Source organism: Microplitis mediator, chromosome 1 (assembly GCF_029852145.1).
Source record: "Microplitis mediator isolate UGA2020A chromosome 1, iyMicMedi2.1, whole genome shotgun sequence".
Taxonomy (NCBI): Eukaryota; Metazoa; Arthropoda; class Insecta; order Hymenoptera; family Braconidae; genus Microplitis; species Microplitis mediator.
This window is the reverse complement of record NC_079969.1, coordinates 5,549,425-5,566,238: the sequence shown is the minus strand read 5'-3', so window position 1 is coordinate 5,566,238 and position 16,814 is coordinate 5,549,425. Positions and strand designations below refer to the sequence as shown.

Sequence of the window (16,814 nt, the reverse complement as noted above, 5' to 3'; positions counted from 1 at the left end):
GTTTGCGCCCTCTGCATGTTTCTCGAAAATCCTACTTTCGCGGTCGATATTACAAAAAATGTTTTTTTTTTTCGTTTTCTTCGGTTAAAACTACGAAAAAAAATTTTTTTCTATTCGATGCACACATCAATCATCACCATCGACGTAACAGTAAGCGACATCTGTAACTATCCTCATAAAAATGGCGGTTTATTTTAAAAACTCGAGAAGACAAAACATATGATAGATTTTGAGATTAATATATTTTTCTCTGCTAGCAAATCGTCTGAGAAATATCGCGTGTTTATTAAGTGAAAAATAATTTGAATAAAAAATTATGACCTTCATGATCTTATTTTGAAAATTCAAATATTCAAATAAAATTACTATCACATGAGCGATTGAAGTGTGCACTATTTTTTAAAATTTGAATTGCATCGCGTAAATAAATATTTTGTACTTTAAAAATCTAAAACATTTATTGACTTTGAAAAGTATATTGAAAGAAAAATATAAACAATATTGTTTATAGTTTTTAATTTTTTAAATTTTATAGTTCTTTTTATTGTTTGCTAAAGAATATCCGGCGATGATGCACTTTTTGTTTAGTTTTATATTTCTAGTTTTTTGCTATTTTTGTTTTTTTTTCTTTTTTTATTCTTGTCTTCACTGTTTTATACTGATACTAACATTCCTCGGCGATAACTTTCCGCAATATTAAAGCAAACCTGCTGTGAAAAAAGTTTTACTCACACGAAGAGAAACGTGATGTGATCAATAAAGAGTAAGTGCTATAAGAATAAAACTTAAAAAAAAAATTTAACAACCCTCATTTTAGTTTTCTTTTTATATTAATCTTTTAATCACATGTTACATAAAATAAAAAGTTAATAACTTAAAATTTCTATAATAAAGCCGATAATATTAAACTCGACGTACAAACTCTGGAAAGATATTATTTTTATTGAAATACTTTTAATGCCGAACAGTAATTAAATATACCAAGAATATGGAATATGAATAGACTTAATAAATTTACAATGAAATAGTCTAAGAATATTAAATAGTTACCAAAGTATTTCTGCAGTATCATTAGTCTTTAGACGCCGGAAATAATTATTATTATTTCTCTTATATCTATAATTTCATTTGTTAATGAAGATTAGTATCTGTTAAGTTCAATTTATTTTTTCTGTTGATTCATTACTAAAGTAATATTATATAACCATTAAAATTTCAATAATTATTAGGGTGATTATTTTTGATGAGATTAAAATAATTAGTCGAATTATAAATCAATTATAGAAGAGATCGGGTTTAAAAGTACTTATGGAAAAATACACTGCAAAAATTTTTTACCGTGGTAAAAAACTTTCATACCGGTAGTTTCGTTATAGGGGTAGGGGGGGGGGGGGGGGCAAAATGGGATAGGCCGGCAAAATGGGATACCCTCAAAATTTCGTCAAAATTTTTTTTTCTCGAAAAACTTTCGAAAATGGTCAAAAATGACATCTAGTATCATTTTACACTATTAAAAGCTAAAAAAAAACATTTTTATATTTTTTGCGAAAAGTATAATATTGGCGCCAATTTCAAATTTTGAAAAGAAATAACAAGGAAAAACTTCTTTAAGAATATGTTGAGAGTAAATTTTATTATTTACATCAATTTAGAAAGACATTATTACATCAATTTTATTCACTTAAAAAAAAAAAAAAAAAATTTACTTTTTTTTGGGGTATCCCATTTTGCCCGCAGAAAATAAAAATTTTTTTTCTGATGGCAGTCTAACATTCGTTATATTAATTTCAAATAGAATCAAAATGAAGCCAATTTACGATATTTATGTCCCTAAAAACTAAATTTTTCGTTAAGTATCCCGTTTTGCCCCCCCTTCCCCTAATAGTAGTTGAACACTTATATATGATAATATGTTTCAATGGAAAAATTTTTGAGTATTCGTATCAACTATAAATAAATTGATTTGTTTTCTATTAGTAAATTACGATATTATTGGAAATATATCAAGTTCCAGGATTATTGTATAATGAGTCCAAAGCATCCAGGAGCCCGTTAATGTTCGATAACAATACCGAATAGACATGGTCTAAATACGAGTGACCATAAATGAGTCATACGTAAAATTATTTTGGCCGTCTATCGTTATTTGTACGCTCGCAGTAATTACTGTCGAAGATACACCACCTATTGTGCGTGTATAAATCTGCAGTATATCGGATAGCTGAGCCAGTAAATGATTGCTAAGCCATTAAATGACCGCTGAAATTGTAAGGTAAAAACCCCTATACCCGCTCACTTTTCATTGGAGTGAGATTAAATCACTCAATATAAATTAATAAATAAAATGAAAAACCATTTTTTTTTTATAGTTATTTTTTGAAGTTTCGAGTATTAGAATAAAATTTAAGTTTGAAGAATAATCTTGATAATTAATTATTATTAATTTTTTAAATAAGGTCTTTGAGTGTACCCATAGTCGCTCACTAAAAGTTGTCATGTACCATTACTCGATCAACACATGGCCCTTTAGTCGCTCAAAGACAATATCAATTAAACTATGATAAGTTTATTGATTTGGACGAATAATTTATAAATTATACTTCTTTATTCTTTCATAATATAAAATTTCATGAATTTTAACAATGTATTTAATAAGATATAGTTATAACAATTCTTAAAAAATTTGACGTAACCTAAATTTAATCTAACGAATGAACGTTAAAGTAAAAAATGCCCGGCTGAGCGCGATTTTGAAAACAGTCATTTAATTTAAATTCATAATCTATTATAAAATAATTTGATACATCATATTTTAATATATTTAGATTCACAAACAATTCTTTATCAATAATAATATTTTTAGTTGTAATTTTTTTTTATAAAAATTATAAAAAACGCCTTAAACAGTTAAAGTGAGCGACCAATGGTACTGAGCGGGTATAGGGGCTTTTACCTTATGGACCATTTTTAAACAAAATTTTTTTACAGTTTATGCTCATAACATTACAAATACCACAAACACTGAACCAGCTAATGGCACTAAGGCATCAATTCAATAATTGAACGGAAATTTTTTAATAAAACTTTCTAAATATTTCTCTCCTTATATAAATTACTATTCAGAGTAATAGATTTATTCCCAGTGGTAGTAAATTTGACTACACCTTTTATTATTATCCATACGTAGAGAGACTTTTTTTGTAAAAAAACTCCGGAACTTAGAGTGATGGATTGAATCTATTCCGAACTCTCTTCCGATTTTTTGTAGCAATATAGGTTTAAACGACTATAAAATTTTAATTTAACTACACTCTAACGATTTTTGGTCTTTATTTTTCATCCTGTGAAACTAATATTAATAAAGAAAAAAAAAAGAAAATAAAGTAAATGAAAGGACGAGAGACTTTTGTTCCAGTATATTTTTGGCAATCAATAAAATGCAGCTGCGAACACTATAAGCATTATTATTATTATTATTTTTTTTTTTTTTTATTTTTATATTCACATTAAAAGCACAAGTCTCACACGGCAGTGACTGTCAAATCGACATGGTGAGAAAAAAAATCACACTACTAGTATATATGTTATGTAAAATACAGCGATAGCCAACTGTAATACTACTCGATTAATCCGTGTGCATCAATTTTGCGAGGAAGAATATAGAGAGTGGTAGCGGATGTGAGCTCTAGCTCTGCTAGGTGATCATACTACCTCGTCTTTTTATCCATTTTCCGCACGCGCAGATGGAAATTGCAAAAGGCGAATGACGATGCAATAGAAAAAAAAAAAAAATAAAGTAAAAATAGTAATAAATAAATAAAACATGTGAAAAAATGTGAGACAGGAAAAATTTAATTTTCCAACTCTACTATTGCATTCGCTGCCTTTTCGCTTTTAATTGGGAGTAATTTACAATGATTAAATTTGTAACATTAATTTAATTATTTCGTTTTTATTTTTATTCATTCATTTGTTATATCAAAGGAAAAAATTTTTTAATTATACGATCGCCGTAATTAGTTTGAAATTCAAAAATGTAAGTAGTGAAAAATAGTATATTGCGTGGCAAGAGATAAAACAAGATGATTTCAGACAAAAGCGAAGTTGTCCGAGCAAAAGACGAGGGCTGACATTAACCGAAGTCTGAAATTTGTTAATATTCTTCATATTACATGCATTGATATTGGGACGACTCAACGTCTGGAACCAATTGAAACAGTAGCAGCATAGTAATTTATTACCATAATTGAATAACCATACGAACCATGAACTCTTACCATAATAATAAAAATCGTTCCTACAATTTGGTAACTTTTCTTAGAACTTATGGGTTCACATCCGATAACTGCAATTGATTAGACGGTAAGAAATATTCTGCGGATATCACTATGTCAGTATGGGCGTGAACGCCATACTGTATGGTATTGAAGATTTTTTAGGTTATAAAATTGTATGCATAGTTGATTTAACCATTGCGGAAATAGTAACATTGGCAATAGTTGTCGCGGACGCCGAAATGTCAGTATGGCCGTCGAGCCCATACTGCATTTCCGTATTCACATTGCTTCTGGCCGATAAACCTAGTCTAACGACATCTATATAGTTTTGGTGGTATTACGATAGTATACACTGATTGACACGCCAGAAATTATGGCGGGAAAAACTAGTAGCATTGTGCCCTCGGCATTGTAGTATGGGTCTTAGGGCCATACTGTTTCGCCGTGCCTGCTATGCATACGTGTGAGCAATACAATAGCTCCAGTACTATACAGTATAGTAAATAACGCCATACTTCTGAGAGTCGTTACAATGCTGTCTTGGGATATTTCACATACTATTTTAGTATCTGTCTTGAAACCATACCAGCATGGTGGTGAACGCCATGCATTTCTTACCGTGTATGGGATGATAATTCATACAACGTACTAGTAATAGGTAGGCTAGGTAGGCAATTACACACGCGGGTTGAAATATCCGACTTTTCTCCCTCTGTATATAATTTACTCTTTTTTCGAAACTGGGGTCTAATTTTGCCCAACAACTATTAGAAAATACGGTGGCAATTTTCATAAAAATATATACTATCAATAAGATATTAAATAAATTCTATTACTTCTCTCACGAAAAAATATATATCAAGAAATATATACCGGCAAATTAGCATACATACGACAATACTAATGATATAAGCCGAATATATACTATTTTGCCGAGACATATGTTTTTTCGTGCGGGTTGAGAAAAAATTAGCTTAATTGATGAATATTAAAAACCCTCTCTTTAAATAAGATCCATTTTTCGAAGACATCGATATATATGGAACTATTGATAAAAATAAATAATAGAAGAATAATCGAAGCAAATAATTAAGATAAAGTTTATTAATTATTATAAATCGAAATGATAAGGGGTTAAAAAAAAAGTTGGTTTTGTATAGCGGTTATTTTGAGGACAGTGTGAAATAAGGGTAGTATATTAAACTATGTGGTATCCACATCGGAGGATCACTGTTCTACCGAAAAACCGCAGTACATTCAACTGGTCGACCACGCTGGTATCGATGGGCGTCCTTGGCTAGGGGCGCTTTTCGAAGGGGTTGCTGGAAAATGCCTGGGGATTTGACACACTGGTATACACACGATGGTACTTGTACGAATAACATCACGCTTTATGGATACATACATTCTACATGAAAATTTACATATTGTGTGTTATTTTAAACTTCACTAAAAGGAAAAAAAATATTTAATCTAAAATGAAGAATAATAACTCAAAAATATCACAACTGTTTTCGCTATTTTAATTTTGTTCTGTTGATTTTTATAAAATTTTGTATATTTAATTTCACAAAACGACATCGGTATTTTATATTGACACAGTATTTATGTAATTTGAATAAACAAAAATTGTCAAAATACGAAATATAGAGAAAATTCATTTACTTCACGAAAAAAAAATTTGAAAATTTTCATACATATTTACGTAATTGTAGTTATGTCATAAATTTTACATTTAAAGGAAAATAAGGCAAAGTTGGACACAATATTTTGAACCATTTAAAAAAAAATAGTGTTATTTCTACCCGAATTTCTCTGCTATCACGCGGTAAAAAATCGGAAGTGAGTCCGGATTTTACTTCAATCAAAATTCACTCCCTCACTTGTAGTCCCGGAGTTTAAAAAAAACGGATTTTTTTCCGAGAGTTAACTCCGCGTTCACTTCGAAAATTTTTTACAGTGTTCTTTCATATTTCTTATTATTTTGAAGTAAAATTAATGTAAACTCAAAAAAATTTATCTTATTTTGAGTATTGCTCATAGATCATTGAAGTTACAGTTCATTGTGAAGAATCAAGTTATTAAATTATTACTATTATTATAATAGAGTAATCAATAATATAAGAAGTCCTCTAAGATGCTGTTTGGGCAAAATGCCACCTTTTAATGTGATTTTAATGATGCATGCATTTCTATGCTCGCTCAAGTAGAGAAAGTCGGGCCACAGTGGGGTAACTTAAAAAATTATTTAAAAAACAATTCGATTTTCATCACTGAATTTTTAGCATTGATCTTAAATTTTGAAACGAAAATAGAAAAAATGATAGAGTAAGTTGATCAGCTCTAAAAGTGCAGCAATTTTACCATTTTTGGGTAAAAAAAAATTTTTGTTACAATAATGACCCAGAATTTTACCTCAAATTCAGCTGTTTCCAGTTTTCAATGCAATAATTCAAATAATAAATGATAATTAAAACTTGAAATAAATTTTTAAAAATTTTGAATTGGCAGTAAATATTTATTTGATAAATAAATATTATTTTAAAATAATAAATACACAAGCTCGTGAAAATTGAATGTGAAAACTAGTTGAAAGATAAAAGTTGATAAGCACTGTTTATTTTTTAAACTAAAAACTCTATAGTTATTTAATAAACTTTTTTTTTATCATATTTATATTTTCCTTTTATGAATAAAAATAAATATACTTCAATTTTATCGTGTATTACCTTTTTTTCTGGACTATAATTTTTTTTCACCTTTAACTAACACAAACCATCACATATAAATCCGTAGGATTTTCCTTGGTGATGTTAATCCGATTTCGATTCAATTTTCTCTAATTTAGTTTGTAAAACGTAACGAACAATGTATATAACGAATTTCATTCCAATTTGTATGATTTACAAATCGAAATAAAATATATTTTAAATAATGCTATTTTAATATGATTTAAAATTTATTTATAGTCATGTTAATATTTAATTTTGAAAGAATTGACAAGAGAAAAATTAAAAAATTTGTTTAAATAAAATTAAGTTGAATTCTTATAGATTTATGTAGATCTATCTGAGTACACAGCGAATAAATATATACGATATTTAATAAATATATACACTATAGGCCGTCGGTAGTGTTATAGATATGCACATCGAAACTGTTCCAATGTGGACAATAATAATTACCATAATAAATATTGAGTATGACGTTTAAATAAATATAAAAATATAAGGTTACTTCAAGTGACAAGTTATTTTCGTCTTTCGCATACATCTCAATACTATACCCTTGACTGTCACTTCGTCGTTGAAGCCCTTGCTGCTTACTGAGATTGATGGACAGCTAGTTGTACAAGATGTACGAGCATACGTAGGGTAGACTGAGTGCATGTCGTGACACTCAATCTACATTTCACTGCTTCACTATCACACCTGACATGTTCTCCAAAAACATTGAGGTATTTTAGAATCTGATCGTCCAAATCATTTCTTTATCTCAAGCTATTTTTATAATCAAATAACTAAATCACATGGGATTTCAATCCGTACTATCATTTTTTATTAGTATCAATTTGACCCTCAACGGCTACACTTCCAATACGAATCATTACATACAAACACAAAGGGTATGTAGGGCCTCAGTGCCTTTAGACAGCTTAAGTTATCAAGCTAGTCGATAGTTTTATAAAAAATTTAATAGATATATTATTTAGTCATTTCAGGAAATTAAATGAAAAAAATTCCAGTGGAAATATGAAAGCTATTAGAAAAAAAAGTATAACTGGTTTTTTGCAGATATCTCTGTAAATTTTGAGTTATTCAAAAAATCACACGAGAGCTTTCTTGTAGCGTTTTAAATTCTCTACAACAAAGATATCCAATATTTTTCTTAAAAACTTGATAGTTATTGAGATATTTGAAGTTAAAAATGTTATAGGTTAGATGTCGAAATTTTGAGTTCAAAATTGTGAGGCTGTCATTGGTTTTTTGTAAATATCTCTGTAAATATCGAGTAATTCAAAAAATCACACTGAAGCTTTCTTGTAGCGTTTTAAATTCTCTACAACAAAGATATCCAATATTTTTCTCAAAAACTTGATAGTTATTGAGATATTTGAAGTTAAAAATGTTATAGGTTAGATGTCGAAATTTTGAGTTCGAAATTGTGAGGCTGTCATTGGTTTTTTGCAAATATCTCTGTAAATATTGAGTAATTCAAAAAATCACACTGAAGCTTTCTTGTAGCGTTTTAAATTCTCTACAAAAAAGTGTCTTCTATTTTTTTCAAAAGCTGAATATCTATTGAAATATTTGGAGTTTAAAATTGTCCAGGGTCTTGGAATCGATCCCATGGCCATTAAAGATTAATTATATTAATAAAATAATAACTAAAGTCAAATTTTCTGTCAATTTGAATCTTGTCCAAAATAAAATACTGATAAAATAAAATAGAATACTTAGCAAACCTAAGTGAGAATATAGACCACTTCAAAATATCAAAATTTTTGTAAATATTCCATAATAAAAGGTGATAAAAATTATTTCTGCCCAAACTAATATCAAATTTCCTACCAGACCCAATCACTAGGAAATTATGAACAATATTAATTTTTATATAAAAAGTTCTCTAAATTTTTTTTGATAAAAAAGTTGTGGTATTTATAAATCGAAATACGATAGATCAATAAATCAAAAGATCAGCCAAAGGTTATATAATCTGAACCGTATGTGATTAAGTCGATTAGAGCGGCGTCCGTTATCCGAGATGAATGAGAGAGTACATAAAAGTCGACTCTTTTTTATCAGTAAAGAGATTAAAAGCTGATTTTTTTTTATTTTTTTTCCTCCTTCTAAATACATCTATCGTAATAGATTCAATTTAAATTTGTTACAATAGTAGATAGTAGATAATGGTGAAGATACTACAAGGTTGAGCAGGAAGTCAGACAGAAGCAATTCGACCAGTTGGCAACCTCGTGGTTTTCATTGTGGTCTGCCAGCGCGATTCGATTGTTCGACGTCTATACCCAGAACTACCTCATATCATCTATTACTATATTACTACTGGTGTTACTATAACTACTCTTACACCTACAACTACTACTACTACTACTACTATTACTTCTACTAGTATTTCTGTACCTTGTTATCCAAGTTGGCTCAAAGTTTATCGCGGGCACACCGGATATGCTTTACCTTTAGCACGCGAGCACATTTAGACTGTAATTTTAGGCTCTATTGTTAACTTTTGTTAAAACCCATTGAAACTGACAGTATTACACATTGTTCCACGTTTACTCATGTGTGTCTAATAAATATCACATATACTTTTACATTTTATTTAACTGAATGGAACATTATTACGTGTTTAAATTATTCATTGTGATACAAATTGGATTTTAAATAAATGAAAAAAATAATAAAAACAATAATTATAATTCGGTGCGCGCGAATGAATTTTTATGTAAATGTAAAAACTGAAATTAAAATATTTATTAATATATATCCCGAGTCGAAAAGTTTCAGCATTAATTCAGACATGTACCTGAAGATCGAAACGTTTTTCACGTAACGAAAATGAAAATAATTCATGAAATTTGTGTCTAAAGGCGAATTAAGGGCAGTTGGGGGTGGCCGGTCATTTTCAGGTGACGTGCGAAATATTTCCGAAATCTAGATCCAGTAGATTTTTGACTTTTCATTTCTTTTTTCTTATTTTCGTTGCGCAAAAACGTTCCGATCTTCAGGTACATATTCAGATTGAAGGAACTGATAACCAGCAGTAGAAAAAAAAAGGAAAAGTGGCTATTTAAAATACATTAAAAAATGAGTCTGAACTCAGACTGAAAGGTCGTCATATTTCACTTTTCAGGACCATCAGGCTGAAATTAAGTTTGAAAATAAAATCAATTAGTCAGACAATATATTGTCTGATATACAGTTTGACAAAAGCGTCAAATCAGGTTCTTCAGGTTAAAAACATGCTTAATAATAGCAGTGTGGCCAGCTTCAAATCAGTGCAGAATTAAGGTTCTTCAGGTCGAAATTGTGCTCTATAATGACAGTGTGGCAGTTTCAATTCAAGTCTAAATTTTGTTAAATAGCGGTTTATTCAGTTCGAAAATAAGCTCAACAGTTAAACTAGTTTTGAACTGAATAACCGACAGGTTATTCAGCTTAAATTCAGTCTTTTCAATTATCTATTAGGATGTTCAGTTTTAAAACAGCCTGAAAATTTTACGTCAGTTTGAAGCTTAAGCTTATTCAGATTGAATCCAGCTTTAACTTAATTCCACTAGCAGGCTGATCAGTTTGAAATAATGTCAACTGTCAGGCTGGACAGTTTAATTTAAGGCTCAATTAAGCGTAGTCAGTTTCAAGTAAGGTTCAGTTCAGCGCAGTCAGCTTCATTTAAGGTTTAGTTAAGCCTAATTAGTTTGAAATAGTGCTGAAACTTTCCGACTCGGGTAGTATGTTATTTCTTCAAACAACCGTGAGAAATATTTTCACCATCTATTTATAGGTCGACTTACCAAATTATCTTTATTTAGTACTTAAGTAATTTGGTATTTTTAATCTAGATTTACCCAAAAATGTAGACAATTCAATTAGTTCAGTTAAATTTACGATGTGTTGACTTCATTTGTGATTTAAGTCGTAAAATATTTATTTGACAAATTTGAATTTTTCAACAGTTTATGATATAATAGGAGGTTTTCAATTTAAACAGAAAAAAGTCATAGTTTAGTACGAGTTAGAAAAAATTTTTATGTTTGAAAATCAAACTGAATTTTTGAATTCGAATTTGAATCAACCCTTCATCACTTGCATTATTTTTCCATCCTTTGTCACTCGCGTGGCACTTTGTTAGGATGCGCACTACCTGGTGTCCCGGGGTGGGTCAAATCAACACAGGTATATCTGCTTTTCCATCCAATAAATTTTTAATTAAAAAATTTCAAGGTGCATCAAACACTTCATGAAACGTGCGTTACTAGCTCTTGGACTAAATGCTACGTCCCCGTGTTAAACCGAGCGCGGTCTTGCCAAGTCTATCCGATATTAAATGTCAATGAAAGAAATGACTACTTTTGTTGAAAGATTCAAATTTAAAACAGATGTTTATATACTTGAAATTACAAAGTACTCGTTTAAAATAAGAAACGCGAGAGATCGGGGTTCGAAACCCGGCTGAGGTAAAAGAAAAATAACTGTAAAAGATTAAACTTTTTTTTCGGTCTAGGTTACCACTGAAGAATTAACAAAAGCCAAAAAATTTAAATAGAATAACATAATTTCGCGGTATTTAATTTTCGACAAAAAATGATTATTTTTATTACTGTATTTTTTTTTATTGCTTACTAAAGTTTATTTGTAATATAATGGCAATTTTCAATTGAACTATTGTCATTTGATTTTTTTCTATGTACGTGAATGAATGTATGGTATCAAGAATTTCATCGTGAATTTTCGCACGACTGAAATCTTGAATTCTTTTGCATACTGTGAGCGCAAAAAAAAAAAATAAAAAATCGCTGTTGAATCCTTTCTGGGATGTGTATGAGAGACTTGTCTATTCTTCTGGATTTCTATTTATTTTTCCTTTATATTTTTTTTTACCCTGTTTTGTATAGTTTGAAATGGTATTAGTGTCATGCCATTCTTTACATTATAACACTGTCTGATGTCACCCTATATAACTTGTAAATAAAGGAAAGAATCTTGGGTAATATTTTCGTTTATTGGATATTCAGTGCAGTCTATTCAATTCAATCATAGATATGTATAATATATAAATATTATTTTCAGGTATGTTGAAAAAATTATAATATCGGCCCATTTTACCTCAGATTATCTATTTCAGCTCCCATTTGAATAATTCAGCCAAAAAACAACAGAAAATTCTTAAAATGCCTTATTGTCTAAAAATCAACTTGTACCGCACTTTTTTACGAACTGTAACAGATTTCAAGGCGAAAAAAAATTTTCGGTCTGAAAAACGGTCTCTTTTTTTGTCCCTGCCTTATAATCGATCATCGGCAATCTCTTAATTATTGAAAAACCGTAAATAAAAAAAATTAATAAGCTCACGAATACTTGGCAGCTTTTCGAAGATTTCCGGATTTACTACATAATAACGGTTATATATTTACCTGGATTAACAGCGTTGCAGTGGTTGAGGAGCGGCAGCCAGCAGATTAGTAGCACCGCCCTCTGCATCTGTAACATTATTCAAAAAACCAGTTAGCAATTAATATTTATACGGGAATAAATAAATAAATAAATAACGAGCTCGCTAATCAAAACAATGGAGGATATCATCATCGATTTATATATGTTGACAAACAAACATATTTTCATAAAAAAGTTTATATACCATTAACTGAATAAAAACATTGGATGTTTTATTTCTTAATTAAAAATAAATGAACGGTATAATTGATAAATAACAGAAAAAAAAAAATGTTAAATAACGTCATTGTGAAAAAAAAATATTTAAATGAACGAAAATATAATAAAGTAAATTGGATCGACATATGAAAGATATAAAATAAAAAAGGGCTGAAAATATAAAATTTTTTTTATATTTTTCCATAGCTGTAGGGATGGAAATAAATGAGAGAAAGATGGACAGTGAAATGTCCGGCAGGATGAAGAAGTGTTCCCGATCTGAAATCCAGGAGGATATATGACCTGCCTAGAACAGTCGCAGGAAGTTGGAAAGGGGGTTGCAAACCAGTTGGAATGAGTTGAAGTTCACGTATCTCCTCTTACTCCTCATCATTCCGCATCTATGGCCTTATCATCCAGCATCCTCACTCACCCCTTGGGTCCTCACTACCCACTCTTCGACTACTGACTCCTCCATTATACGAGTAAATGGCTGGGGTGTAATAATCCAGGAATATCCTAGGGACTATAGAACACCCGGTGAGTATAAATTCACGAATAGCAGATATATATGCATATATGTGTGTGTATGTGTGAATAACCGAGTCGTGATATTTATCGATGTGCGGCGAAAATGCCAATGAGAAAATTTTCAATATTCAAGTTTGGATATACATCTACATTTAATAGACGGTATTAATTGACAGGTGATGATTTAGAGGTATGTTGCAATAGGGGAGAAATGAGAAAGCCTAAAATTTTGGGGAATTAGAACAATAAAATTTATTTATTAACTTTAATTAAAATGGTGATGTTAATGAGCGGCTCTTTTATTACGTTTAGTGAAAATTTTTCATACTTCATCTACGGACAGTTTTAATTCCTGCCCTTTTTAGAGGCAGGATAAAAATTGCACTGTTAGAAGTATTTATTTGATATAAATAAATGCATTTTTTTGAAAGTTATTCAGCCTTATTTGGTTGAAATAAAGCGTTAGTAAGTATCAATAAACATAAGTTTGAGTCAAATAAATTTTATTTCAATCAAATATATCATTTTGTTCAGCCAAATAATACCTTATTTAGCTGAAATAAGTATTTATTTGCCTCAAATATAGATTTATTAATAGTTAATAAATCCCTTATTTGAGTGAACATCACCGCGATATTTGACTACAGCGCCACTTTCTGTTTATATTACCTTTCAGTACACTGTCTAGTCTAAGTCGTTCGTTACGTGTAATTTAATGCTATTTTATAAATAAAAAAAAAATGCTGGATATTTTAAAATCGTGGAACTCAGAAGAATTGTACCTCACATTCAAAAAATTTTCCAAATCACTTTAAAAGGATTTATTAAATCACTAAAAATTCACTTAACCTCGGATGGAATGAGTGTAATTACTAGAAAAGATTTACTATAATATTTCATTTTCTTATATATTTTGTATAATGATTGTTACAATCACTTCAAAAGTAATTACTGTGTGTATTATTTACTTTAAAAAATTAAAATTAAATGGTACCGTAAATTGTCTGTCATAACCCTACTTAATTAGGTTCATTTGTTGTTCCTTTCTCTTTAAATAAGCTTCAAATTAACTATTAATAAATGGCTTATTTTGCTCAAATAAATCTCATTTAATACATCATTTGTTAACTATTAATAAATCTTATTTGGCTCAAATAAATACTTCTATCAGTGTTGGATATGCGCCATTTTTTCTAGAAACAGAGACAAAAATTGGAATTTTCAGGTGAACATCTCGTGAAAAATCGTATGCGCGTCAAGAAGGGAGGATATCCCAATTCGCGCTTCCGGCTCGGGTAGGCAATTACACACATATATTGTAATGTTCGATTTTATTCCCTTGGTATGTAACATACTATTTACCCCTTAAATGGTCACTTGGGGCCTAAAAGACTTTAATCAATTTTCGAGACTAAATATATCAATAGCTATTCAGTTTTAATGAAAACTTCAAGAAACTTTTTTTGTAGAGAATTTAAAACTCTAAAAAAAATAAAATTGTAAATTTAAAAATGTCTAGTTGGGCATTTTGCTGCTGAGAACGACGACTCTATTATTCAAATTAAAGTCGAAGTTCGTTATCATTTTCGTGATTTTGTCCGTAGGCGTGCAATGCAAATAACGTATATACTGCGACATATATGTTAGACGAGTGATACATGTTTGTTGTCTACTCGACTACTAAGAGAGATGTTGTGTGAACGAGAGAGGTAAGTTACTGAAGGAAAATAAATTGCGAAGAGTAAATGTTTCGACGAGATACATGATGTTAGATGTTGGCTTATCAACCGAGTGGGTTACGTATCTCCACACAGAATAGCTCTAAGAGAAAAATTGGATATGTTATTGCTAAGCTTTAATGTACACAATTTATTACTTAATTGCAGGATATAATAAAAAAAATCTGAAAAACGGTTGACCTAACTGCAAAACTTCCCGCTGTTTTCGAGCTGAGACATTTTTAGAGAGCTGATAGGACCTCAAAATGTCGAGATCTGATGAAAATTCGATTTTCGAAAATCAGATCGGAAACAATAAGTCGCTTTTTTTTTTAAATTTTCATAGCGGGAAGTTCAAAAATTTATCGTAATAATTGTAACTTGAATGGATGTATGAAATATTTTAAAAAGATTGATAGTGGGTTTGAATGATTGATGGGATAATAAATGGATGTAACAGGATTTGATTGACGATTAATGTAGTGTAATTAAACCTATTAATATTATATTATTGATTTTGAAATATGGTCAACATTAATTCATTGAATATTAACCCGGTCAAATGTATAAAGTTTATGAGGTTAGTGGGTCGAAGTGATAATGAACAAAATGATATTTTTCTTCGTAATGAAAATTGTTTCTTTAATTTTTATCACTTTTTGAATCGATTTCAGAATATTTCAATGTCAAAAGTATTTTTCATGGGTTCCATGATTCTTGATACCCCGACAAAATATCCCGGACAAAATATCCCCAGACAAAGTATTCTAAAAAAAATAACCCTAAACGAAATCATGGATTTTGTGTGTTTATTCGACAGTAGACCAACATATAAACTTGTAACCGTGTTGTGCCCATTTTTTACAGATTTTGTCTGCAGTTATTTAAGCGTGACAACGGATTAATAAACATTAAGGGAAAGTTTTGAAATCATTATCTTTCAAAGATTAATATTTATAAATTTAAATATTTTCTCGCAGTGATATTTAGTCTCGGGGATATTTATTCTGGGAATATTTTGTCCGGGATATTTTGTCGGGGTATCAAGACTCCTAATACCTCTTTCATGATAGCTGATGGGTATAAATACATGATAATATTTTTTCAAGTTTAAAAAACACTTAAAAAAAAATTAGACAGATCATGAGAACAAGCATTACTTCAAAATTTTCATTGTCGAGGTATATAAATTTAATAGTCATGAAAAATACATACACAGAAAATATAATCTCGAATAAATACAAGAAATGTATATAACTGTGTACTTATTACGTAAAAAGCTCACAAAACTGCTTACTTCTTCTCAAGCGTATCTAATACTTTTATACCTTTATCAAACGCTGGCAGGATAAAGTAACCGAAAGAATGTACGATAAAAATCAACGTTGCGAATGAAAGTAGATATATACACGGGTAAAAATAAAATAACAATAATTCCATATACAAAACAAACATTTACTTTTTACTCATTTTGTCAGACATATTTCATTGTAATCAAATGAAAATATCATCCCGGATTTGCTTATAAAATTATTCCATAAATAAAACGTTTTGATGAATACTAAAATAAATTGTTTTTTAAATTAATAAACAAATCAGGTAATTGGGCAAAAAAATCAACAGTTCCGCAATTTGGACACAATTATTGCATTGCTACAGATTCTTACTCATTTATTTAGTTTTTTTATCCGACAAATTTATAATTTTATAGTCAAGCAAAATTTTGATTTATTTTGGAATTTTATGTGGCCACTCTCTTAATTTGAATCAGTGAGAAATCCACTGGTTCATTCAGTGAGTAAAAAAGTCACTGGTGAATCAGTGAGATTCAAAGTTGCTCACTGGTAAGCCAGTGAGTATTGGGCTCACTGATTCAAACCAGTACGAAATTAAAGTAC

At 29.7% G+C, this 16,814-nt stretch overlaps 1 protein-coding gene across 3 annotated transcripts in view; it reads right to left on the bottom strand.

Moving 5' to 3' along the window:
• The window catches only part of LOC130678125 (suppressor of lurcher protein 1), a 473,368-nt gene that overhangs the window by 371,173 nt on the left and 85,381 nt on the right, over positions 1–16,814 (bottom strand). For all 3 annotated transcript variants that reach the window (XM_057485109.1, XM_057485108.1, XM_057485110.1), the window contains exon 2: positions 12,430–12,496. In XM_057485109.1, coding sequence (XP_057341092.1) covers positions 12,430–12,496 — 67 coding nt within the window. The remainder of the gene's footprint in view (positions 1–12,429; positions 12,497–16,814) is intronic.